General features: G+C 51.6%; 1 protein-coding gene across 1 annotated transcript in view; it reads right to left on the bottom strand.

Annotated features, from left to right (window-relative positions):
- LOC135519084 (collagen alpha-1(IV) chain-like) overlaps positions 1–25245 on the bottom strand; it is a 107100-nt gene that overhangs the window by 12322 nt on the left and 69533 nt on the right. The window contains exons 5-29 of the mRNA XM_064944142.1: positions 7315–7359; positions 7155–7217; positions 6909–6962; positions 6678–6704; positions 6162–6236; positions 5912–5974; positions 5704–5739; positions 5430–5468; positions 5096–5200; positions 4832–4867; positions 4639–4698; positions 4494–4529; positions 3917–3961; positions 3800–3832; positions 3517–3577; positions 3148–3183; positions 2891–3037; positions 2650–2736; positions 2275–2358; positions 1960–2030; positions 1471–1662; positions 1156–1324; positions 962–1054; positions 572–774; positions 45–477 (exon numbers count right to left, since the gene is read on the bottom strand). Of these exons, the coding sequence (XP_064800214.1) occupies positions 45–477; positions 572–774; positions 962–1054; positions 1156–1324; positions 1471–1662; positions 1960–2030; positions 2275–2358; positions 2650–2736; positions 2891–3037; positions 3148–3183; positions 3517–3577; positions 3800–3832; positions 3917–3961; positions 4494–4529; positions 4639–4698; positions 4832–4867; positions 5096–5200; positions 5430–5468; positions 5704–5739; positions 5912–5974; positions 6162–6236; positions 6678–6704; positions 6909–6962; positions 7155–7217; positions 7315–7359 (2293 nt within the window). The remainder of the gene's footprint in view (positions 1–44; positions 478–571; positions 775–961; positions 1055–1155; positions 1325–1470; positions 1663–1959; positions 2031–2274; positions 2359–2649; positions 2737–2890; positions 3038–3147; positions 3184–3516; positions 3578–3799; positions 3833–3916; positions 3962–4493; positions 4530–4638; positions 4699–4831; positions 4868–5095; positions 5201–5429; positions 5469–5703; positions 5740–5911; positions 5975–6161; positions 6237–6677; positions 6705–6908; positions 6963–7154; positions 7218–7314; positions 7360–25245) is intronic.

Here is a 25245-nt window from a genome sequence, read left to right as displayed (position 1 = left end):
CCAGTTACATCAGACCTCCTACACTGTTCTGAGATCTGCCTCACCTGGGTCTCCGGGGAATCCGTCTCTGCCAGCCGGGCCAGGTCTTCCTGGCAACCCTTTTGATCCAGACAGTCCAGGGAATCCTGAGTCTCCCTTCTCTCCCTGGGGGCCGGGCATGTCCAGACCAGGAGAGCCAGGGAAGCCCTTATCTCCTTTCACACCTTCATGACCAAAGGGGCCTGGCTCTCCAGGGGGTCCTATTGGCCCAGGGGCCCCAGGTTCTCCTGCCCCAGGGGGTCCAGGGGGTCCAGTGCCACCATGCTGACCAGGGGGGCCAGGGTCACCTTGAATTCCCTGAGATCCAGGTGGTCCTGAGGGTCCCTCTTGTCCAGGAATACCAGTTGGACCAACGTTGCCTTTATCTCCATGAAAACCTGTCTCTCCAGGAGGGCCCTGAGAACCTTTAGGACCAGGTAGACCCCGACCTGGCTCACCCTAGAGAGGGCAGAAGAAGATTGGTTGATTGTTTGATTGATGGAGTTTGAAACAATAGAAAGTGAAGCAAAGACACAGACATAGGAACACACACCTTTGGACCAGGTGTGCCTGGTTTGCCAGAGAAACCATCCTGTCCAGATCTCCCAGGCTCTCCTTGCAACCCAGGGGCTCCTGGGGCTCCAGAGTATCCTTTAGGCCCGGGTAGTCCTGGGAATCCAATGCCGGGGACACCTGAGTCACCTTTCTGTCCGGGGAATCCTGGCATTCCAGGGTCTCCCTGAAGTCCTCTGTCACCTGGGGTCAGGGCGGAGAATTTGTTCATGATGCACTATGCAGGACCAAGCAGGACCATAGCCTACCATAAACCAGATCAATACCGATAAGCTGACCCTCACCTTGTAGTCCAGGGATGTCAGATCAATAATAATAAGATCCTTGTAGTCCAGGGATGTCAGATCAATACCAATAAGATGACCCTCACCTTGTAGTCCAGGGATGCCAGATTGTCCTCGAGGTCCGGGGGCGCCCTGGGGTCCAGGTGAGCTCACATCTTTACCTGGTTCACCTTTCACTCCTGAGAGGCAGAAAGAGGATGTACACATCATCATTTAGGCTCCTTTTACATAACAAGTGTGTGTTATTTTGAGTGTGTTTGTAGCTGTAGCCGGTACCCACCTGGTTGTCCAGGGATTCCAAGTCGGCCTTGTTGACCAGATGTACCCTTCTCTCCAGGCTCCCCCGGCCGGCCAAACCCTGGTAACCCAGGAGGACCCCTCTCTCCTGGGGTTCCAGAGAAACCAGGGTCCCCATCGAGACCACGGTCCCCCTTGATGCCCTCCCTGGCCTGCAAGAAGAGATCAGAGATAGAGATGGATGACTGACTGACTGTAGTACTGTCTGAACACATGTTTTAGGAGCCTTCCAGTGCTCGCTAACATGCACACATGCGCGCGCACACACACACACACACACACACACACACACACATACAGGTTCTCCTTTGGATCCAGGCAGGCCTGCTAGTCCTTCTTTCCCTGGCAGTCCATCTACACCAGGTAGACCTCGTGTGCCAACGAAACCAGGCTGACCTTTGTCCCCCTTCAGCCCTGGAGCCAGGTTGATGTCGCCAGGTTCACCATGGGCTCCTGGAGCACCTACCAACCCAGGAGTACCTGAATTACCCTGGGGAGAGGAGAAGAAATAGCAGGGTCAATCAACAATCTCTTTTATTGGAGGAAAACTACTGAACAAACATCCAGTACATAGTCATGACAAGTGGATGGTCAGTGATGCAGCATGTCCACCATAGTGGTCTTTATGGAGCTACAGTGATGCAGCATGTCCACCATAGTGGTCTTTATGGAGCTACAGTGATGCAGCATGTCCACCATAGTGGTCTTTATGGAGCTACAGTGATGCAGCATGTCTTCTTCAGGTTGTATTAGAAGAGTGAGTGATGATGTGATGAAGATTACTCACAGGGCTCCCATCAAGCCCAGCAGGTCCAGGCACCCCCTTGTCTCCTTTACTGCCTGCCACTCCAGGATAACCTACAGGGGACGAACAACACTTCTCAGTCCAACGCAAAAACACCATCTCATGGGAAATAGTGTGGAGGTGGATGAATATAGGCCCTAGGGTCAGGATCCTAACCTGAGATACATGCTGAAGATGTGGAACATCATTTTAGTGCCAATCATGAATTTAAATCAGTGACACAAAGATTTCAGTTGCATGTGTTTATCTCCAGCTATGATTCAGTCAGTAGTGTGGGGCTATCTCTTGTCAGCTCACCTTGCAGTCCTTTGGGCCCCTGGGGGCCAGGAAGTCCAGGTGGGCTGAAGGCTTCGCACTGCACACACGTGTCTCCCTGATCACCTGGAGGTACATCACAATACAAGTTATATCAGACAAACAGGTAGGTGGGATACGATGGATGCCTTGAAGTGAATCTGAGCTGTACTATATGGAATGGTAATATCTTGTAATAAGTGATAAAGGTACGTAATGTATGTAATCAGTATGTGAGCACTACCGAGTTTTGTGGTGATAAAAGCGAGAGGGAAAGAGAAAGGGGGAGAGAGCGCATATAATATACATTGTGATTGGACAGAACATCAGAGACTGATAAGAGTGATTGTCCCACCACCCCCTCCCTCCCCGCCGTACCTTTCTGTCCTAACTCCCCCTGTAGTCCAGGTGGGCCGGAGGGCCCAGGTGGGCCCTTTTCAAGGGCCGGATCACATGGCTCATCCCCTATACACATAGTGTAACACACACACACAGGTGAGAGACTGCCTAGACAACACTGAGTGACCTAAAAGACTCCATTGCTAAACGTATAATCAGCTAAATGACTCCACAATGACAAATGTCAAAGGTTACACTATGAATGTGTAACCACACCCACCAGGGGGTCCGGGAGGACCAGGGTGTCCAACAAGCCCATCTTGTCCAGGCTTTCCTCTGAGAGACTCCCCTTCTGCACCTCTGTCTCCCTTCTGACCGACCTCTCCTGGCCGGCCCTTCTCTCCGGGGGGTCCCTCAATATGTCTGCCTAAAATATACCACAGAGGGACACAGTGAGGTATGGGGATGTCAACTAAAGAAATACATGACAGAGAGGACATAAAATATGACCGAGTCAAAGTGTGTGTTTCTTCCTACCTGGTAGGCCCAGAGCTCCTTGAATACCAGGGAAACCTGTCAGATAAAGGAGCATGTTCAGGGTTGGTCTAGGAGGCCTACATAGACACTTAGAAGGACTTCTTCTTTGGATACTAGTCAAAAACATTTCTTTAGTTTTTTTACCTTTATTTAACTAGGCAAGTCAGTTAAGAACAAATTCTTATTTTCAATGACAACCTAGGAACAGTGGGTTAACTGCCTGTTCAGGGGCAGAACGACAGATTTGTACCTTGTCAGCTCAGGGGTTTGAACTTACAACCTTGCAGTTACAAGTCCACTGCTCTAACCACTAGGCTACCCTGAACTAAACAGCTTAGTTTATAAAGTGGTCGTGGTGGGGGGGTGTACCTCTTTCTCCTTGTAAGCCTGGGAGGCCAGGGGGTCCAGGAGAGCCAGGAGCACCATCACCCTAAAATCACAGAAATAACAAGTTCTTCAAAGTTCATCCCCCTGCATAGAAAACGAATAAATGACTATACTTTTCAATAATAGTGCTGAGCACTATTACTCTCATTATAAAGAGTGTATGGCGGCATCTGGTGGACCAAAAACAAATTGCATCTGAAAGTTCAATAAATGAGGTGCTCAGAACAATAAGCAAGACTACAGAGAGAGAGTATACAGTACTTACATTTGCTGGAGGGCCTCTCTCTCCCTTTTCACCCTAAAACACAGAGAGATGTCCATTTCATTAGCCTCAGCATTGCTGTAAAAAAAGCAGATGACAGGTACATGTTTATGCAGTTACCGGTGTTCCATGGTATCCAGGGCCACCAGGAAAGCCTCTCTCTCCCTGTATGACAACAGACACATCACAGTGATCAGGACAAAGACATCGAACACAACTGAACTATTGAAATAAAACTACTAGAGAGCGAGAGAGACAGAGACAGAGAGAGAGAGAGAGAGAGAGAGAGAGACAGAGACAGAGACAGAGAGAGAGCGACAGAGAGAGGGAGAGAGATAGAGACAGAGACAGAGAGAGAGAGACAGAGAGAGAGAGAAGGAGAGAGAGAGAGAGAGACAGAGAGAGACAGACAGAGACAGAGAGACAGAGACAGAGACAGAGAGAGAGAAAGAGAGAGAGAGAGAGAGAGAGACAGACAGAGCCGGAGAGAGAGAGAAAGAGAGAGACAGAGACAGAGAGAGACAGAGAGGCAGAGAGAGAGAGACAGAGAGAGAGAGCGAGAGAGAGGCAGAGAGAGAGACAGAGAGAGAGAGAGAGACAGACAGAGACAGAGACAGAGAGAGAGAGACAGAGAGAGAGAGAGAGAGAGAGAGAGAGAGAGGAAGTAGGCTAGGTGTAGACGTGTATGATTTTATACCTTAAATCCATTTTCTCCATCTTTGCCAGGTTTTCCCTGAAATCAAATACACAGAAATTCAGTTCTACCAGGAAAGCAAATAATGTTTTAATTTTTCTTCAATAAAAGCAAATGTAATGAAATTGAAGTGATCATCGTCACTCACCCTTGGTCCTGGTAGCCCTTGTTCACCCTTGACCCCGTTTAGATGTGGAATGCAAAAACCCTGCAAACAATAATTACATCAATGTTACTTATAGTGGCCAACAAAACACAAGTCAGTTCAGTATTGGTTTGATGTACTGTAATGTCATTGCATGTAGATGAATGTTGGACTTGAAAAGAAGTAAAACACTCACTTTCTCTCCTCTGTCTCCTGTGTCTCCTCTCTGACCCTGTTGGACAGACACAAACACCTTCAGTGAGGAGGTTGGCCTACTTTCCTTTCATCCATTCATTCATTTATCTACCCATCCACCCATCCATTGATAATCATAGATTTGTTAACACAGTGAGATTGAGGACATTCGTCAGTGGCCTATGCTCCGTGAAGGAGTCAAGGGCTTAGGCCAAAGTAGGTCATCATTGGCTATTTTTGTCATTGATTATGAGGAGCTGGGTACCGGTGGTCCTGGGAGGTAATTTAAAACAGCATTTCCCCCCGCTTCCTGTGATGGAGGTCCGGGGGGGCCAGGGGGGCCAGGTGGGCCACGGAACCCTTGTTGTCCCTATCAGGAGAGGAAAATACCAGGTCAGAAACAAGTACAAAGAAAGCTGTATACAGTGGAGAGGGATTTGTTATGGAAGAAGAAGAGGTGAAGAGAGATGGGGACCAAATCTGTCCCTCAAAGGTGAAGGGGAGAAGTTATAACTGTTACTAATGGTTTATTTTCTATATATTGCTGCTTATAAACCTTTTATAAAGCTGTTATGAACATTAAAGTGTGCATGTCTCACCTTGTCTCCCTTCTCACTCTGGAAAGACAGCCTGTCCCCCTGAGAGAGAAAACAAACGTAATTTCTGAGAGACATATGACTGGACATCACTATTGAGACGTTACAAATAGGAAAGATCTGACTGGACATCAGTATTGAGACATCACAACTAGGAGAGATCTGATTGTACATCACTACTGAGATGTCACGACTGAGAGTAATCTGATTGGATGAACAACAACATCTAATGTAGGTTAATGTTAGGCTATTATCGGCAGATCATTGACCAGCTTACCTTTTCTCCTTTGGGGCCAGGTGGGCCAGGGAAACCCTAAAGGGAAGGAAGAATACTACCAGTCAGTGTTCAAAGACCTAAAAAAAATCCAAATCAAACACAGCCATGCTAATATGATGCTAGTGCTAACATTCGTAGTCATAGGGTAACATTTGAGAACCAGTCTAAGCTATAGTGTAAGTGATCTTGTGTTAATCTGGTCACTCACTCTGGGTCCATCTGATCCCTGGTTTCCTGGTGGGCCTTCAGGCCCCGAGGGGCCATTGGGACCCTGTGGGAAAGGTAAGAGGAATATTGTGTATGTCACGAATATTCTGTTGTCACTCAGTCACAAATACACACACACACACACACACACACACACACACACACACACACACACACACACACACACACACACACACACACACACACACACACACACACACACACACACACACACACACACACACACACACCAGTAAACCAGGTGTTCCAGGGAATCCTTTATCTCCTTTCAGTGGGATGACTCCAATAACACCACCTGCATCTCCCTGGGAGACAGAGAGACAGACAGACAGACAGACAGAGAGGAAGGGGAGAGAGAGAGCGGGGGGAGAGGGAGGGAGAGTGAGAGAGAGAGAGAGAGAGAGGGGGGGGGAGGGGGAGAGAGAGAGAGAGAGAGAGAGAGAGAGAGAGGGGGAAGAGAGGGGGGAAGAGAGAGGGAGACAAAGAAAGAGAGATGGATAGAGAGAACGAGAGAGAGAAAGAGGGGAAGGGGGAAATGGAAAGGGAGAGAGAGAGTGGGGGGAGAGAGAGGGGGAGAGAGAGCGGGGGAGGGAAAGGGGAAGGGGGAGAGAGAGAGACAGGTTAGAGAATGATACACTACACACAGAAGGGCTGTTTTCTAAACCATACACATGCCTCAATATACATTTAATCACTGACTAGTATAGCATTTATTTAGCTATTAAAAGTCCTGAGTTTTTACTTACTTTCATTCCCATAAGTCCGGGGATACCCTGAGGAGAGAGATAGAGTTGTAAATCTCATCCTGATTGAATGATAAATACATTTTATGAATCTTTATGACATAGTCCAGTCTCGTCTTTGTTTTGTTAACTAATATAGGTCTAGTATGAAATGCTGGTATAAGGTTAAGTATGTGGCATTGTTGAAGTGAACATGGAACCATGTTGGCTGTGTTGATGACAAAGAGTACTTACAGGAGGACCCTGCAGACCAGGGAACCCAGACTGTCCGTCTGTCCCTCGATCTCCCTGGAACACAGAGAGAGAGAGAGAGAGAGAGAGAGAGAGAGAGAGAGAGAGAGAGAGAGAGAGAGAGAGAGAGTTGTCAGCTTGGACTGAGGATGGGTTGAGAGCATGGCTTGGTGACAGGTGATAACAGTAAGTAGTCGGTGCTACACAGGTGTGTAACAGCAGAGAGTTGATGCTAAGCAGAACGCTCACCTTTGTTCCATTGCACCCTGGGATACCCTGCGATCCAGGCGGGCCGTCTTGTCCAGGGATGCCCTGTGGGGGAGACACACACACACAGGTAAGACATTTGTGTGGAAGGGAACGAGGCATGTAAGGGTAACTGGTGGTTCACAGAGACATTAGAGCGTACCGGAAGCCCTGGGTTTCCTGGGAAGCCTGGCAAACCATTAGGACCCTGCAACACATCACATCATTACAAACATCATTTACATTTGATACATTTAGCAGATCCACTTTGAATACATGTAGTTACATTCCAATAAGAAGGTAGAATGACATCATACAGCTATATTATGGTAGACCTCTATACCAGGCGGTGTCAGAGGAAGGCCCCAAAAAATGACAATTGTCAGCCACCCAAGCCATAGACTCTTCTCTCTGCTACCGCACGGCAAGCGGTATTATTGCACCAAATCTGGAACCAACAGGACCCTGAACACCTTCTACCCCCAAGCCAGAAGACTGCCACACAAAACAACCAAATAGCTAATCAAATTAATAGCCAGACTACCTGCACTGACCCTTTTTTGAACTGACTCTCCTGCTCTAACTCTCCTGCTCAAACTCTCCTGCTCAAACTCTCCTGCTCAAACTCTCCTGCTTGAACTCTCCTGCTCTAACTCTCCTGCTCAAACTCTCCTGCTCGAACTCTCCTGCTCGAACTCTCCTGCTTTAACTCTCCTGCACTGACTCTCCTGCACTGACTCTCCTGCTCTAACTCTCCTGCTCTAACTCTCCTGCTCGAACTCTCCTGCTCGAACTCTCCTGCACTGACTCTCCTGCTTTAACTCTCCTGCACTGACTCTCCTGCACTGACTCTCCTGCACTGACTCTCCTGCACTGACTCTCCTGCACTGACTCTCCTGCACTGACTCTCCTACTCTAACTCTCCTGCTCGAACTCTCCTGCTCGAACTCTCCTGCTCGAACTCTCCTGCTCGAACTCTCCTGCTTTAACTCTCCTGCTTTAACTCTCCTGCACTGACTCTCCTGCACTGACTCTCCTGCTCTAACTCTCCTGCTCTAACTCTCCTGCACTGACTCTCCTGCACTGACTCTCCTGCTCTAACTCTCCTGCTCTAACTCTCCTGCTCGAACTCTCCTGCTCTAACTCTCCTGCACTGACTCTCCTGCTTTAACTCTCCTGCACTGACTCTCCTGCACTGACTCTCCTGCACTGACTCTCCTGCACTGACTCTCCTACTCTAACTCTCCTGCTCGAACTCTCCTGCTCGAACTCTCCTGCTCTAACTCTCCTGCTCGAACTCTCCTGCTTTAACTCTCCTGCACTGACTCTCCTGCACTGACTCTCCTGCACTGACTCTCCTGCACTGACTTATCTGCTCTAACTCTCCTGCTCTAACTCTCCTGCACTGACTCTCCTGCACTGACTCTCCTGCACTGACTCTCCTACTCTAACTCTCCTGCACTAACTCTCCTGCTCGAACTCTCCTGCTCGAACTCTCCTGCTCGAACTCTCCTGCTCGAACTCTCCTGCTCTAACTCTCCTGCTCGAACTCTCCTGCTCGAACTCCCCTGCACTGACTCTCCTGCTCGAACTCTCCTGCTCTAACTCTCCTGCACTGACTCTCCTGCTCTAACTCTCCTGCACTGACTCTCCTGCACTGACTCTCCTGCTCTAACTCTCCTGCTCTAACTCCCCTGCACTGACTCTCCTGCTCGAACTCTCCTGCTCTAACTCTCCTGCACTGACTCTCCTGCACTGACTCTCCTGCTCTAACTCTCCTGCTCTAACTCTCCTGCACTGACTCTCCTGCACTGACTCTCCTGCTCTAACTCTCCTGCTCTAACTCTCCTGCACTGACTCTCCTGCACTAACTCTCCTGCACTGACTCTCCTGCTCTAACTATCCTGCTCTAACTCTCCTGCACTGACTCTCCTGCTCTAATGCTCCTGCACTGACTCTCCTGCATTGACTCTCATGCTCTAACTCTCCTGCACTGACTCTCCTGCACTGACTCTCCTGCTCTAACTCTCCTGCTCTAACTCTCCTGCACTGAATCTCCTGCACTGACTCTCCTGCACTGACTCTCCTGCTCTAACTCTCCTGCACTGACTCCCCTGCACTGACTCTCCTGCTCTAACAATCCTGGACTGACTCTCCTGCACTGACTCTCCTGCTCTAATGCTCCTGCACTGACTCTCCTGCACTGACTCTCCTGCTCTAACTCTCCTGCTCTAACGCTCCTGCACTGATTCTCCTGCTCTAACTCTCCTGCACTGACTCTCCTGCTCTAACTCTCCTGCACTGACTCTCCTGCTCTAACTCTCCTGCACTGACTCTCCTGTACTGACTCTCCTGCTCTAATGCTCCTGCACTGACTCTCCTGCACTGACTCTCCTGCTCTAACTCTCCTGCTCTAATGCTCCTGCACTGACTCTCATGCATTGACTCTCCTGCTCTAACTCTCCTGCACTGACTCTCCTGCATTGACTCTCCTGCTCTAACTCTCCTGCACTGACTCTCCTGCACTGACTCTCCTGCACTGACTCTCCTGCACTGACTCTCCTGCTCTAACTCTCCTGCTCTAACTCTCCTGCACTGACTCTCCTGCTCTAACTCTCCTGCACTGACTCTCCTGCTCTAACTCTCCTGCTCAAACTCTCCTGCTCAAACTCTCCTGCTCGAACTCTCCTGCTTGAACTCTCCTGCTCTAACTCTCCTGCTCTAACTCTCCTGCTCTAACTCTCCTGCTCTAACTCTCCTGCTCGAACTCTCCTGCTCTAACTCTCCTGCTCTAACTCTCCTGCTCTAACTCTCCTGCTCTAACTCTCCTGCACTGACTCTCCTGCACTGACTCTCCTGCACTGACTCTCCTACTCTAACTCTCCTGCTCGAACTCTCCTGCTCGAACTCTCCTGCTCGAACTCTCCTGCTCGAACTCTCCTGCTCGAACTCTCCTGCTCGAACTCTCCTGCTCTAACTCTCTTGCTCTAACTCTCCTGCTCGAACTCCCCTGCACTGACTCTCCTGCTCGAACTCTCCTGCTCTAACTCTCCTGCTCAAACTCTCCTGCTCAAACTCTCCTGCTTGAACTCTCCTGCACTGACTCTACTGCACTGACTCTCCTGCTCTAACTCTCCTGCTCTAACTCTCCTGCACTGACTCTCCTGCACTGACTCTCCTGCACTGATTCTCCTACTCTAACTCTCCTGCTCAAACTCTCCTGCTCGAACTCTCCTGCTCGAACTCTCCTGCTCGAACTCTCCTGCTCGAACTCTCCTGCTCTAACTCTCCTGCTCGAACTCTCCTGCTTTAACTCTCCTGCACTGACTCTCCTGCACTGACTCTCCTGCTCTAACTCTCCTGCTCTAACTCTCCTGCACTGACTCTCCTGCACTGACTTATCTGCTCTAACTCTCCTGCTCTAACTCTACTGCACTGACTCTCCTGCACTGACTCTCCTGCACTGACTCTCCTACTCTAACTCTCCTGCACTAACTCTCCTGCTCAAACTCTCCTGCTCGAACTCTCCTGCTCGAACTCTCCTGCTCGAACTCTCCTGCTCTAACTCTCCTGCTCGAACTCTCCTGCTCGAACTCCCCTGCTCGAACTCCCCTGCACTGACTCTCCTGCTCGAACTCTCCTGCTCTAACTCTCCTGCACTGACTCTAGTGCACTGACTCTCCTGCTCTAACTCTCCTGCTCTAACTCTCCTGCACTGACTCTCCTGCACTGACTCTCCTGCTCTAACTCTCCTGCTCTAACTCCCCTGCACTGACTCTCCTGCTCGAACTCTCCTGCTCTAACTCTCCTGCACTGACTCTCCTGCACTGACTCTCCTGCTCTAACTCTCCTGCTCTAACTCTCCTGCACTGACTCTCCTGCACTAACTCTCCTGCACTGACTCTCCTGCTCTAACTCTCCTGCACTGACTCTCCTGCTCTAACTCTCCTGCTCTAACTCTCCTGCACTGACTCTCCTGCTCTAATGCTCCTGCACTGACTCTCCTGCATTGACTCTCCTGCACTGACTCTCCTGCTCTAACTCTCCTGCTCTAACTCTCCTGCACTGACTCTCCTGCACTGACTCTCCTGCACTGACTCTCCTGCACTGACTCCCCTGCTCTAACTCTCCTGCACTGACTCGCTGCACTGACTCTCCTGCTCTAACTCTCCTGGACTGACTCTCCTGCACTGACTCTCCTGCTCTAATGCTCCTGCACTGACTCTCCTGCATTGACTCTCCTGCTCTAACTCTCCTGCTCTAACACTCCTGCACTGATTCTCCTATTCTAACTCTTCTGCACTGACTCTCCTGCTCTAACTCTCCTGCACTGACTCTCCTGCTCTAACTCTCCTGCACTGACTCTCCTGTACTGACTCTCCTGCTCTAATGCTCCTGCACTGACTCTCCTGCACTGACTCTCCTGCTCTAACTCTCCTGCTCTAATGCTCCTGCACTGACTCTCATGCATTGACTCTCCTGCTCTAACTCTCCTGCACTGACTCTCCTGCACTGACTCTCCTGCTCTAACTCTCCTGCACTGACTCTCCTGCTCTAACTCTCCTGCACTGACTCTCCTGCATTGACTCTCATGCTCTAACTCTCCTGCACTGACTCTCCTGCACTGACTCTCCTGCTCTAACTCTCCTGCACTAACTCTCCTGCTCAAACTCTCCTGCTCGAACTCTCCTGCTCGAACTCTCCTGCTCGAACTCTCCTGCTCTAACTCTCCTGCTCGAACTCTCCTGCTCGAACTCCCCTGCTCGAACTCCCCTGCACTGACTCTCCTGCTCGAACTCTCCTGCTCTAACTCTCCTGCACTGACTCTCCTGCACTGACTCTCCTGCTCTAACTCTCCTGCTCTAACTCTCCTGCACTGACTCTCCTGCACTGACTCTCCTGCTCTAACTCTCCTGCTCTAACTCCCCTGCACTGACTCTCCTGCTCGAACTCTCCTGCTCTAACTCTCCTGCACTGACTCTCCTGCACTGACTCTCCTGCTCTAACTCTCCTGCTCTAACTCTCCTGCACTGACTCTCCTGCACTAACTCTCCTGCACTGACTCTCCTGCTCTAACTCTCCTGCACTGACTCTCCTGCTCTAACTCTCCTGCTCTAACTCTCCTGCACTGACTCTCCTGCTCTAATGCTCCTGCACTGACTCTCCTGCATTGACTCTCATGCTCTAACTCTCCTGCACTGACTCTCCTGCACTGACTTATCTGCTCTAACTCTCCTGCTCTAACTCTACTGCACTGACTCTCCTGCACTGACTCTCCTGCACTGACTCTCCTACTCTAACTCTCCTGCACTAACTCTCCTGCTCAAACTCTCCTGCTCGAACTCTCCTGCTCGAACTCTCCTGCTCGAACTCTCCTGCTCTAACTCTCCTGCTCGAACTCTCCTGCTCGAACTCCCCTGCTCGAACTCCCCTGCACTGACTCTCCTGCTCGAACTCTCCTGCTCTAACTCTCCTGCACTGACTCTCCTGCACTGACTCTCCTGCTCTAACTCTCCTGCTCTAACTCTCCTGCACTGACTCTCCTGCACTGACTCTCCTGCTCTAACTCTCCTGCTCTAACTCCCCTGCACTGACTCTCCTGCTCGAACTCTCCTGCTCTAACTCTCCTGCACTGACTCTCCTGCACTGACTCTCCTGCTCTAACTCTCCTGCTCTAACTCTCCTGCACTGACTCTCCTGCACTAACTCTCCTGCACTGACTCTCCTGCTCTAACTCTCCTGCACTGACTCTCCTGCTCTAACTCTCCTGCTCTAACTCTCCTGCACTGACTCTCCTGCTCTAATGCTCCTGCACTGACTCTCCTGCATTGACTCTCATGCTCTAACTCTCCTGCACTGACTCTCCTGCACTGACTCTCCTGCACTGACTCCCCTGCTCTAACTCAACTGCACTGACTCGCTGCACTGACTCTCCTGCTCTAACTCTCCTGGACTGACTCTCCTGCACTGACTATCCTGCTCTAATGCTCCTGCACTGACTCTCCTGCATTGACTCTCCTGCTCTAACTCTCCTGCTCTAACACTCCTGCACTGATTCTCCTGCTCTAACTCTCCTGCACTGACTCTCCTGCTCTAACTCTCCTGCACTGACTCTCCTGCTCTAACTCTCCTGCACTGACTCTCCTGTACTGACTCTCCTGCTCTAATGCTCCTGCACTGACTCTCCTGCACTGACTCTCCTGCTCTAACTCTCCTGCTCTAATGCTCTTGCACTGACTCTCATGCATTGACTCTCCTGCTCTAACTCTCCTGCACTGACTCTCCTGCACTGACTCTCCTGCTCTAACTCTCCTGCACTGACTCTCCTGATCTAACTCTCCTGCACTGACTCTCCTGCATTGACTCTCATGCTCTAACTCTCCTGCACTGACTCTCCTGCACTGACTCTCCTGCTCTAACTCTCCTGCTCTAACTCTCCTGCACTAACTCTCCTGCACTGACTCTCCTGCACTGACTCTCCTGCTCTAACTCTCCTGCTCTAACTCTCCTGCACTGACTCTCCTGCACTAACTCTCCTGCACTGACTCTCCTGCTCTAACTCTCCTGCTCTAACTCTCCTGCACTAACTCTCCTGCACTGACTCTCCTGCACTGACTCTCCTGCTCTAACTCTCCTGCTCTAACTCTCCTGCACTGACTCTCCTGCACTAACTCTCCTGCACTGACTCTCCTGCTCTAACTCTCCTGCACTGACTCTCCTGCTCTAACTCTCCTGCTCTAACTCTCCTGCACTGACTCTCCTGCTCTAATGCTCCTGCACTGACTCTCCTGCATTGACTCTCATGCTCTAACTCTCCTGCACTGACTCTCCTGCACTGACTCTCCTGCTCTAACTCTCCTGCTCTAACTCTCCTGCACTGACTCTCCTGCACTGACTCTCCTGCACTGACTCTCCTGCACTGACTCTCCTGCTCTAACTCTCCTGCACTGACTCGCTGCACTGACTCTCCTGCTCTAACTCTCCTGGACTGACTCTCCTGCACTGACTCTCCTGCTCTAATGCTCCTGCACTGACTCTCCTGCTTTGACTCTCCTGCTCTAACTCTCCTGCTCTAACGCTCCTGCACTGACTCTCCTGCTCTAACTCTCCTGCACTGACTCTCCTGTACTGACTCTCCTGCTCTAATGCTCCTGCACTGACTCTCCTGCACTGACTCTCCTGCTCTAACTCTCCTGCTCTAATGCTCCTGCACTGACTCTCATGCATTGACTCTCCTGCTCTAACTCTCCTGCACTGACTCTCCTGCACTGACTCTCCTGCTCTAACTCTCCTGCACTGACTCTCCTGCTCTAACTCTCCTGCACTGACTCTCCTGCACTGACTCTCCTGCACTGACTCTCCTGCACTGACTCTCCTGCTCTAACTCTCCTGCTTTAACTCTCCTGCACTGACTCTCCTGCTCTAACTCTCCTGCACTGACTCTCCTGCTCTAACTCTCCTAGTCAAACTCTCCTGCTCGAACTCTCCTGCTTGAACTCTCCTGCTCTAACTCTCCTGCTCTAACTCTCCTGCTCTACCTCCTGCTCTAACTCTCCTGCTCGAACTCTCCTGCTCTAACTCTCCTGCCCTAACTCTCCTGCTCTAACTCTCCTACTCTAACTCTCCTGCTCTAACTCTCCTGCACTGACTCTCCTGCACTGACTCTCCTGCACTGACTCTCCTGCACTGACTCTCCTGCATTGACTCTCCTACTCTAACTCTCCTGCTCAAACTTTCCTGCTCGAACTCTCCTGCTCGAACTCTCCTGCTCGAACTCTCCTGCTCGAACTCTCCTGCTCTAACTCTCCTGCTCGAACTCTCCTGCTTGAACTCCCCTGCACTGACTCTCCTGCTCGAACTCTCCTGCTCTAACTCTCCTGCACTGACTCTTCTGCACTGACTCTCCTGCTCTAACTCTCCTGCTCTAACTCTCCTGCTCTAACTCTCCTGCACTGACTCTCCTGCACTAACTCTCCTGCACTGACTCTCCTGCTCTAACTCTCCTGCACTGACTCTCCTGCTCTAACTCTCCTGCTCTAACTCTCCTGCACTGACTCTCCTGCTCTAATGCTCCTGCACTGACTCTCCTGCATTGACTCTCCTGCTCGAACTCTCCTGCTCTAACTCTCCTGCACTTACTCTCCTGCACTGACTTATCTGCTCTAACTCTCCTGCTCTAACTCTCCTGCACTGACTCTCCTGCACTGACTCTCCTGCACTGACTCTCCTACTCTAACTCTCCTGCACTAACTCTCCTGCTCAAACTCTCCTGCTCGAACTCTCCTGCTCGAACTCTCCTGCTCGAACTCTCCTGCTCTAACTCTCCTGCTCGAACTCTCCTGCTCGAACTCCCCTGCACTGACTCTCCTGCTCGAACTCTCCTGCTCTAACTCTCCTGCACTGACTCTCCTGCACTGACTCTCCTGCTCTAAATCTCCTGCTCTAACTCCCCTGCACTGACTCTCCTGCTCGAACTCTCCTGCTCTAACTCTCCTGCACTGACTCTCCTGCACTGACTCTCCTGGTCTAACTCTCCTGCTCTAACTCTCCTGCACTGACTCTCCTGCACTGACTCTCCTGCTCTAACTCTCCTGCACTGACTCTCCTGCACTAACTCTCCTGCACTGACTCTCCTGCTCTAACTCTCCTGCACTGACTCTCCTGCTCTAACTCTCCTGCTCTAACTCTCCTGCACTGACTCTCCTGCTCTAATGCTCCTGCACTGACTCTCCTGCATTGATTCTCATGCTCTAACTCTCCTGCACTGACTCTCCTGCACTGACTCTCCTGCTCTAACTCTCCTGCTCTAACTCTCCTGCACTGACTCTCCTGCACTGACTCTCCTGCACTGACTCCCCTGCACTGACTCTCCTGCTCTAACTCTCCTGGACTGACTCTCCTGCACTGACTCTCCTGCTCTAATGCTCCTGCACTGACTCTCCTGCACTGACTCTCCTGCTCTAACTCTCCTGCTCTAACGTTCCTGCACTGATTCTCCTGCTCTAACTCTCTGCACTGACTCTCCTGCTCTAACTCTCCTGCACTGACTCTCCTGCTCTAACTCTCCTGCTCTAACTCTCCTGCACTGACTCTCCTGCTCTAATGCTCCTGCACTGACTCTCCTGCATTGACTCTCCTGCTCGAACTCTCCTGCTCTAACTCTCCTGCACTTACTCTCCTGCACTGACTTATCTGCTCTAACTCTCCTGCTCTAACTCTCCTGCACTGACTCTCCTGCACTGACTCTCCTGCACTGACTCTCCTACTCTAACTCTCCTGCACTAACTCTCCTGCTCAAACTCTCCTGCTCGAACTCTCCTGCTCGAACTCTCCTGCTCGAACTCTCCTGCTCTAACTCTCCTGCTCGAACTCTCCTGCTCGAACTCCCCTGCACTGACTCTCCTGCTCGAACTCTCCTGCTCTAACTCTCCTGCACTGACTCTCCTGCACTGACTCTCCTGCTCTAAATCTCCTGCTCTAACTCCCCTGCACTGACTCTCCTGCTCGAACTCTCCTGCTCTAACTCTCCTGCACTGACTCTCCTGCACTGACTCTCCTGGTCTAACTCTCCTGCTCTAACTCTCCTGCACTGACTCTCCTGCACTGACTCTCCTGCTCTAACTCTCCTGCACTGACTCTCCTGCACTAACTCTCCTGCACTGACTCTCCTGCTCTAACTCTCCTGCACTGACTCTCCTGCTCTAACTCTCCTGCTCTAACTCTCCTGCACTGACTCTCCTGCTCTAATGCTCCTGCACTGACTCTCCTGCATTGATTCTCATGCTCTAACTCTCCTGCACTGACTCTCCTGCACTGACTCTCCTGCTCTAACTCTCCTGCTCTAACTCTCCTGCACTGACTCTCCTGCACTGACTCTCCTGCACTGACTCCCCTGCACTGACTCTCCTGCTCTAACTCTCCTGGACTGACTCTCCTGCACTGACTCTCCTGCTCTAATGCTCCTGCACTGACTCTCCTGCACTGACTCTCCTGCTCTAACTCTCCTGCTCTAACGTTCCTGCACTGATTCTCCTGCTCTAACTCTCTGCACTGACTCTCCTGCTCTAACTCTCCTGCACTGACTCTCCTGCTCTAACTCTCCTGCACTGACTCTCCTGTACTGACTCTCCTGCTCTAATGCTCCTGCACTGACTCTCCTGCACTGACTCTCCTGCTCTAACTCTCCTGCTCTAATGCTCCTGCACTGACTCTCATGCTCTAACTCTCCTGCTCTAACTCTCCTGCACTAACTCTCCTGCACTAACTCTCCTGCACTGACTCTCCTGCTCTAACTCACCTGCACTGACTCTCCTGCTCTAACTCTCCTGCTCTAACGCTCCTGCACTTATTCTCCTGCTCTAATGCTCCTGCACTGACTCTCCTGCTCTACCTCTCCTGCACTGACTCTCCTGCTCTAACTCTCCTGCACTGACTCTCCTGTACTGACTCTCCTGCTCTAATGCTCCTGCACTGACTCTCCTGCACTGACTCTCCTGCTCTAACTCTCCTGCTCTAATGCTCCTGCACTGACTCTCATGCATTGACTCTCCTGCTCTAACTCTCCTGTACTGACTCTCCTGCACTGACTCTCCTGCTCTAACTCTCCTGCACTGACTCTCCTGCTCTAACTCTCCTGCACTGACTCTCCTGCACTGACTCTCCTGCACTGACTCTCCTGCACTGACTCTCCTGCACTGACTCTCCTGCTCTAACGCTCCTGCACTGACTCTCCTGCTCTAACTCTCCTGCACTGACTCTCCTGCACTGACTCTCCTGCTCTAACTCTCCTGCTCTAACTCTCCTACACTGACTCTCCTGTACTGACTCTCCTGCTCTAACTCTCCTGCTCTAACTCTCCTACACTGACTCTCCTGCACTGACTCTCCTGCACGGACTCTCCTGCTCTAACTCTCCTGCACTGACTCTCCTGCTCTAACTATCCTGCACTAACGCTCCTGCTCTAACTCTCCTGCACTGACTCTCCTGCTCTAATGCTCCTGCACTGACTCTCATGCATTGACTCTCCTGCTCTAACTCTCCTGCTCTAACTCTCCTGCACTGACTCTCCTGCTCTAATGCTCCTGCACTGACTCTCCTGCATTGATTCTCATGCTCTAACTCTCCTGCACTGACTCTCCTGCACTGACTCTCCTGCTCTAACTCTCCTGCTCTAACTCTCCTGCACTGACTCTCCTGCACTGACTCTCCTGCACTGACTCCCCTGCACTGACTCTCCTGCTCTAACTCTCCTGGACTGACTCTCCTGCACTGACTCTCCTGCTCTAATGCTCCTGCACTGACTCTCCTGCACTGACTCTCCTGCTCTAACTCTCCTGCTCTAACGCTCCTGCACTGATTCTCCTGCTCTAACTCTCTGCACTGACTCTCCTGCTCTAACTCTCCTGCACTGACTCTCCTGCTCTAACTCTCCTGCACTGACTCTCCTGTACTGACTCTCCTGCTCTAATGCTCCTGCACTGACTCTCCTGCACTGACTCTCCTGCTCTAACTCTCCTGCTCTAATGCTCCTGCACTGACTCTCATGCTCTAACTCTCCTGCTCTAACTCTCCTGCACTAACTCTCCTGCACTAACTCTCCTGCACTGACTCTCCTGCTCTAACTCACCTGCACTGACTCTCCTGCTCTAACTCTCCTGCTCTAACGCTCCTGCACTTATTCTCCTGCTCTAATGCTCCTGCACTGACTCTCCTGCTCTACCTCTCCTGCACTGACTCTCCTGCTCTAACTCTCCTGCACTGACTCTCCTGTACTGACTCTCCTGCTCTAATGCTCCTGCACTGACTCTCCTGCACTGACTCTCCTGCTCTAACTCTCCTGCTCTAATGCTCCTGCACTGACTCTCATGCATTGACTCTCCTGCTCTAACTCTCCTGTACTGACTCTCCTGCACTGACTCTCCTGCTCTAACTCTCCTGCACTGACTCTCCTGCTCTAACTCTCCTGCACTGACTCTCCTGCACTGACTCTCCTGCACTGACTCTCCTGCACTGACTCTCCTGCACTGACTCTCCTGCTCTAACGCTCCTGCACTGACTCTCCTGCTCTAACTCTCCTGCACTGACTCTCCTGCACTGACTCTCCTGCTCTAACTCTCCTGCTCTAACTCTCCTACACTGACTCTCCTGTACTGACTCTCCTGCTCTAACTCTCCTGCTCTAACTCTCCTACACTGACTCTCCTGCACTGACTCTCCTGCACGGACTCTCCTGCTCTAACTCTCCTGCACTGACTCTCCTGCTCTAACTATCCTGCACTAACGCTCCTGCTCTAACTCTCCTGCACTGACTCTCCTGCTCTAATGCTCCTGCACTGACTCTCATGCATTGACTCTCCTGCTCTAACTCTCCTGTACTGACTCTCCTGCACTGACTCTCCTGCACTGACTCTCCTGCACTGACTCTCCTGCTCTAACTCTCCTGCTCTAACTCTCCTGCACTGACTCTCCTGCACTAACTCTCCTGCTCTAACTCTCCTGCACTGACTCTCCTGCTCTAACTCTCCTGCACTGACTCTCCTGCACTGACTCTCCTGCTCTAACTCTCCTGCTCTAACTCTCCTGCACTGACTCTCCTGCACTGACTCTCCTGCTCTAACTCTCCTGCACTGACTCTCCTGCACTAACTCTCCTGCACTGACTCTCCTGCTCTAACTCTCCTGCACTGACTCTCCTGCTCTAACTCTCCTGCTCTAACTCTCCTGCACTGACTCTCCTGCTCTAATGCTCCTGCACTGACTCTCCTGCATTGACTCTCATGCTCTAACTCTCCTGCACTGACTCTCCTGCACTGACTCTCCTGCTCTAACTCTCCTGCTCTAACTCTCCTGCACTGACTCTCCTGCACTGACTCTCCTGCACTGACTCCCCTGCACTGACTCTCCTGCTCTAACTCTCCTGGACTGACTCTCCTGCACTGACTCTCCTGCTCTAATGCTCCTGCACTGACTCTCCTGCACTGACTCTCCTGCTCTAAATCTCCTGCTCTAACGCTCCTGCACTGATTCTCCTGCTCTAACTCTCCTGCACTGACTCTCCTGCTCTAACTCTCCTGCACTGACTCTCCTGCTCTAACTCTCCTGCACTGACTCTCCTGTACTGACTCTCCTGCTCTAATGCTCCTGCACTGACTCTCCTGCACTGACTCTCCTGCTCTAACTCTCCTGCTCTAATGCTCCTGCACTGACTCTCATGCTCTAACTCTCCTGCTCTAACTCTCCTGCACTGACTCTCCTGCACTAACTCTCCTGCACTGACTCTCCTGCTCTAACTCACCTGCACTGATTCTCCTGCTCTAACTCGCCTGCTCTAACTCTCCTGCACTGACTCTCCTGCTCTAATGCTCCTGCACTGACTCTCCTGCATTGACTCTCCTGCTCGAACTCTCCTGCTCTAACTCTCCTGCACTGACTCTCCTGCACTGACTTATCTGCTCTAGCTCTCCTGCTCTAACTCTCCTGCACTGACTCTCCTGCACTGACTCTCCTGCACTGACTCTCCTGCTCTAACTCTCCTGCTCTAACTCTCCTGCACTGACTCTCCTGCACTAACTCTCCTGCTCTAACTCTCCTGCACTGACTCTCCTGCTCTAACTCTCCTGCACTGACTCTCCTGCTCTAACTCTCCTGCACTGACTCTCCTGCTCTAACTCTCCTGCACTGACTCTCCTGCACTGACTCTCCTGCACTGACTCTCCTGCACTGACTCTCCTGCTCTAACTCTCCTGCTTTAACTCTCCTGCACTGACTCTCCTGCTCTAACTCTCCTGCACTGACTCTCCTGCTCTAACTCTCCTAGTCAAACTCTCCTGCTCGAACTCTCCTGCTTGAACTCTCCTGCTCTAACTCTCCTGCTCTAACTCTCCTGCTCTACCTCTCCTGCTCTAACTCTCCTGCTCGAACTCTCCTGCTCTAACTCTCCTGCCCTAACTCTCCTGCTCTAACTCTCCTACTCTAACTCTCCTGCTCTAACTCTCCTGCACTGACTCTCCTGCACTGACTCTCCTGCACTGACTCTCCTGCACTGACTCTCCTGCACTGACTCTCCTGCACTGACTCTCCTGCTCTAACGCTCCTGCACTGACTCTCCTGCTCTAACTCTCCTGCACTGACTCTCCTGCACTGACTCTCCTGCTCTAACTCTCCTGCTCTAACTCTCCTACACTGACTCTCCTGTACTGACTCTCCTGCTCTAACTCTCCTGCTCTAACTCTCCTACACTGACTCTCCTGCACTGACTCTCCTGCACGGACTCTCCTGCTCTAACTCTCCTGCACTGACTCTCCTGCTCTAACTATCCTGCACTAACGCTCCTGCTCTAACTCTCCTGCACTGACTCTCCTGCTCTAATGCTCCTGCACTGACTCTCATGCATTGACTCTCCTGCTCTAACTCTCCTGCTCTAACTCTCCTGCACTGACTCTCCTGCTCTAATGCTCCTGCACTGACTCTCCTGCATTGATTCTCATGCTCTAACTCTCCTGCACTGACTCTCCTGCACTGACTCTCCTGCTCTAACTCTCCTGCTCTAACTCTCCTGCACTGACTCTCCTGCACTGACTCTCCTGCACTGACTCCCCTGCACTGACTCTCCTGCTCTAACTCTCCTGGACTGACTCTCCTGCACTGACTCTCCTGCTCTAATGCTCCTGCACTGACTCTCCTGCACTGACTCTCCTGCTCTAACTCTCCTGCTCTAACGCTCCTGCACTGATTCTCCTGCTCTAACTCTCTGCACTGACTCTCCTGCTCTAACTCTCCTGCACTGACTCTCCTGCTCTAACTCTCCTGCACTGACTCTCCTGTACTGACTCTCCTGCTCTAATGCTCCTGCACTGACTCTCCTGCACTGACTCTCCTGCTCTAACTCTCCTGCTCTAATGCTCCTGCACTGACTCTCATGCTCTAACTCTCCTGCTCTAACTCTCCTGCACTAACTCTCCTGCACTAACTCTCCTGCACTGACTCTCCTGCTCTAACTCACCTGCACTGACTCTCCTGCTCTAACTCTCCTGCTCTAACGCTCCTCTGCACTTATTCTCCTGCTCTAATGCTCCTGCACTGACTCTCCTGCTCTACCTCTCCTGCACTGACTCTCCTGCTCTAACTCTCCTGCACTGACTCTCCTGTACTGACTCTCCTGCTCTAATGCTCCTGCACTGACTCTCCTGCACTGACTCTCCTGCTCTAACTCTCCTGCTCTAATGCTCCTGCACTGACTCTCATGCACTGACTCTCCTGCTCTAACTCTCCTGTACTGACTCTCCTGCACTGACTCTCCTGCTCTAACTCTCCTGCACTGACTCTCCTGCTCTAACTCTCCTGCACTGACTCTCCTGCACTGACTCTCCTGCACTGACTCTCCTGCACTGACTCTCCTGCTCTAACGCTCCTGCACTGACTCTCCTGCTCTAACTCTCCTGCACTGACTCTCCTGCACTGACTCTCCTGCTCTAACTCTCCTGCTCTAACTCTCCTACACTGACTCTCCTGTACTGACTCTCCTGCTCTAACTCTCCTGCTCTAACTCTCCTACACTGACTCTCCTGCACTGACTCTCCTGCACGGACTCTCCTGCTCTAACTCTCCTGCACTGACTCTCCTGCTCTAACTATCCTGCACTAACGCTCCTGCTCTAACTCTCCTGCACTGACTCTCCTGCTCTAATGCTCCTGCACTGACTCTCATGCATTGACTCTCCTGCTCTAACTCTCCTGTACTGACTCTCCTGCACTGACTCTCCTGCACTGACTCTCCTGCACTGACTCTCCTGCTCTAACTCTCCTGCTCTAACTCTCCTGCACTGACTCTCCTGCACTAACTCTCCTGCTCTAACTCTCCTGCACTGACTCTCCTGCTCTAACTCTCCTGCACTGACTCTCCTGCACTGACTCTCCTGCTCTAACTCTCCTGCTCTAACTCTCCTGCACTGACTCTCCTGCACTGACTCTCCTGCTCTAACTCTCCTGCACTGACTCTCCTGCACTAACTCTCCTGCACTGACTCTCCTGCTCTAACTCTCCTGCACTGACTCTCCTGCTCTAACTCTCCTGCTCTAACTCTCCTGCACTGACTCTCCTGCTCTAATGCTCCTGCACTGACTCTCCTGCATTGACTCTCATGCTCTAACTCTCCTGCACTGACTCTCCTGCACTGACTCTCCTGCTCTAACTCTCCTGCTCTAACTCTCCTGCACTGACTCTCCTGCACTGACTCTCCTGCACTGACTCCCCTGCACTGACTCTCCTGCTCTAACTCTCCTGGACTGACTCTCCTGCACTGACTCTCCTGCTCTAATGCTCCTGCACTGACTCTCCTGCACTGACTCTCCTGCTCTAAATCTCCTGCTCTAACGCTCCTGCACTGATTCTCCTGCTCTAACTCTCCTGCACTGACTCTCCTGCACTGACTCTCCTGCTCTAACTCTCCTGCACTGACTCTCCTGTACTGACTCTCCTGCTCTAATGCTCCTGCACTGACTCTCCTGCACTGACTCTCCTGCTCTAACTCTCCTGCTCTAATGCTCCTGCACTGACTCTCATGCTCTAACTCTCCTGCTCTAACTCTCCTGCACTGACTCTCCTGCACTAACTCTCCTGCACTGACTCTCCTGCTCTAACTCACCTGCACTGATTCTCCTGCTCTAACTCGCCTGCTCTAACTCTCCTGCACTGACTCTCCTGCTCTAATGCTCCTGCACTGACTCTCCTGCATTGACTCTCCTGCTCGAACTCTCCTGCTCTAACTCTCCTGCACTGACTCTCCTGCACTGACTTATCTGCTCTAGCTCTCCTGCTCTAACTCTCCTGCACTGACTCTCCTGCACTGACTCTCCTGCACTGACTCTCCTGCTCTAACTCTCCTGCTCTAACTCTCCTGCACTGACTCTCCTGCACTAACTCTCCTGCTCTAACTCTCCTGCACTGACTCTCCTGCTCTAACTCTCCTGCACTGACTCTCCTGCTCTAACTCTCCTGCACTGACTCTCCTGCTCTAACTCTCCTGCACTGACTCTCCTGCACTGACTCTCCTGCACTGACTCTCCTGCACTGACTCTCCTGCTCTAACTCTCCTGCTTTAACTCTCCTGCACTGACTCTCCTGCTCTAACTCTCCTGCACTGACTCTCCTGCTCTAACTCTCCTAGTCAAACTCTCCTGCTCGAACTCTCCTGCTTGAACTCTCCTGCTCTAACTCTCCTGCTCTAACTCTCCTGCTCTACCTCTCCTGCTCTAACTCTCCTGCTCGAACTCTCCTGCTCTAACTCTCCTGCCCTAACTCTCCTGCTCTAACTCTCCTACTCTAACTCTCCTGCTCTAACTCTCCTGCACTGACTCTCCTGCACTGACTCTCCTGCACTGACTCTCCTGCACTGACTCTCCTGCATTGACTCTCCTACTCTAACTCTCCTGCTCAAACTTTCCTGCTCGAACTCTCCTGCTCGAACTCTCCTGCTCGAACTCTCCTGCTCGAACTCTCCTGCTCTAACTCTCCTGCTCGAACTCTCCTGCTTGAATTCCCCTGCACTGACTCTCCTGCTCGAACTCTCCTGCTCTAACTCTCCTGCACTGACTCTTCTGCACTGACTCTCCTGCTCTAACTCTCCTGCTCTAACTCTCCTGCTCTAACTCTCCTGCACTGACTCTCCTGCACTAACTCTCCTGCACTGACTCTCCTGCTCTAACTCTCCTGCACTGACTCTCCTGCTCTAACTCTCCTGCTCTAACTCTCCTGCACTGACTCTCCTGCTCTAATGCTCCTGCACTGACTCTCCTGCATTGACTCTCCTGCTCGAACTCTCCTGCTCTAACTCTCCTGCACTTACTCTCCTGCACTGACTTATCTGCTCTAACTCTCCTGCTCTAACTCTCCTGCACTGACTCTCCTGCACTGACTCTCCTGCACTGACTCTCCTACTCTAACTCTCCTGCACTAACTCTCCTGCTCAAACTCTCCTGCTCGAACTCTCCTGCTCGAACTCTCCTGCTCGAACTCTCCTGCTCTAACTCTCCTGCTCGAACTCTCCTGCTCGAACTCCCCTGCACTGACTCTCCTGCTCGAACTCTCCTGCTCTAACTCT

Source organism: Oncorhynchus masou, chromosome 29, assembly GCF_036934945.1.
Source record: "Oncorhynchus masou masou isolate Uvic2021 chromosome 29, UVic_Omas_1.1, whole genome shotgun sequence".
Taxonomy (NCBI): Eukaryota; Metazoa; Chordata; class Actinopteri; order Salmoniformes; family Salmonidae; genus Oncorhynchus; species Oncorhynchus masou.
The sequence above is the reverse complement of the archived record's forward strand: the minus strand, read 5'-3'. Positions and strand labels throughout refer to the sequence as shown.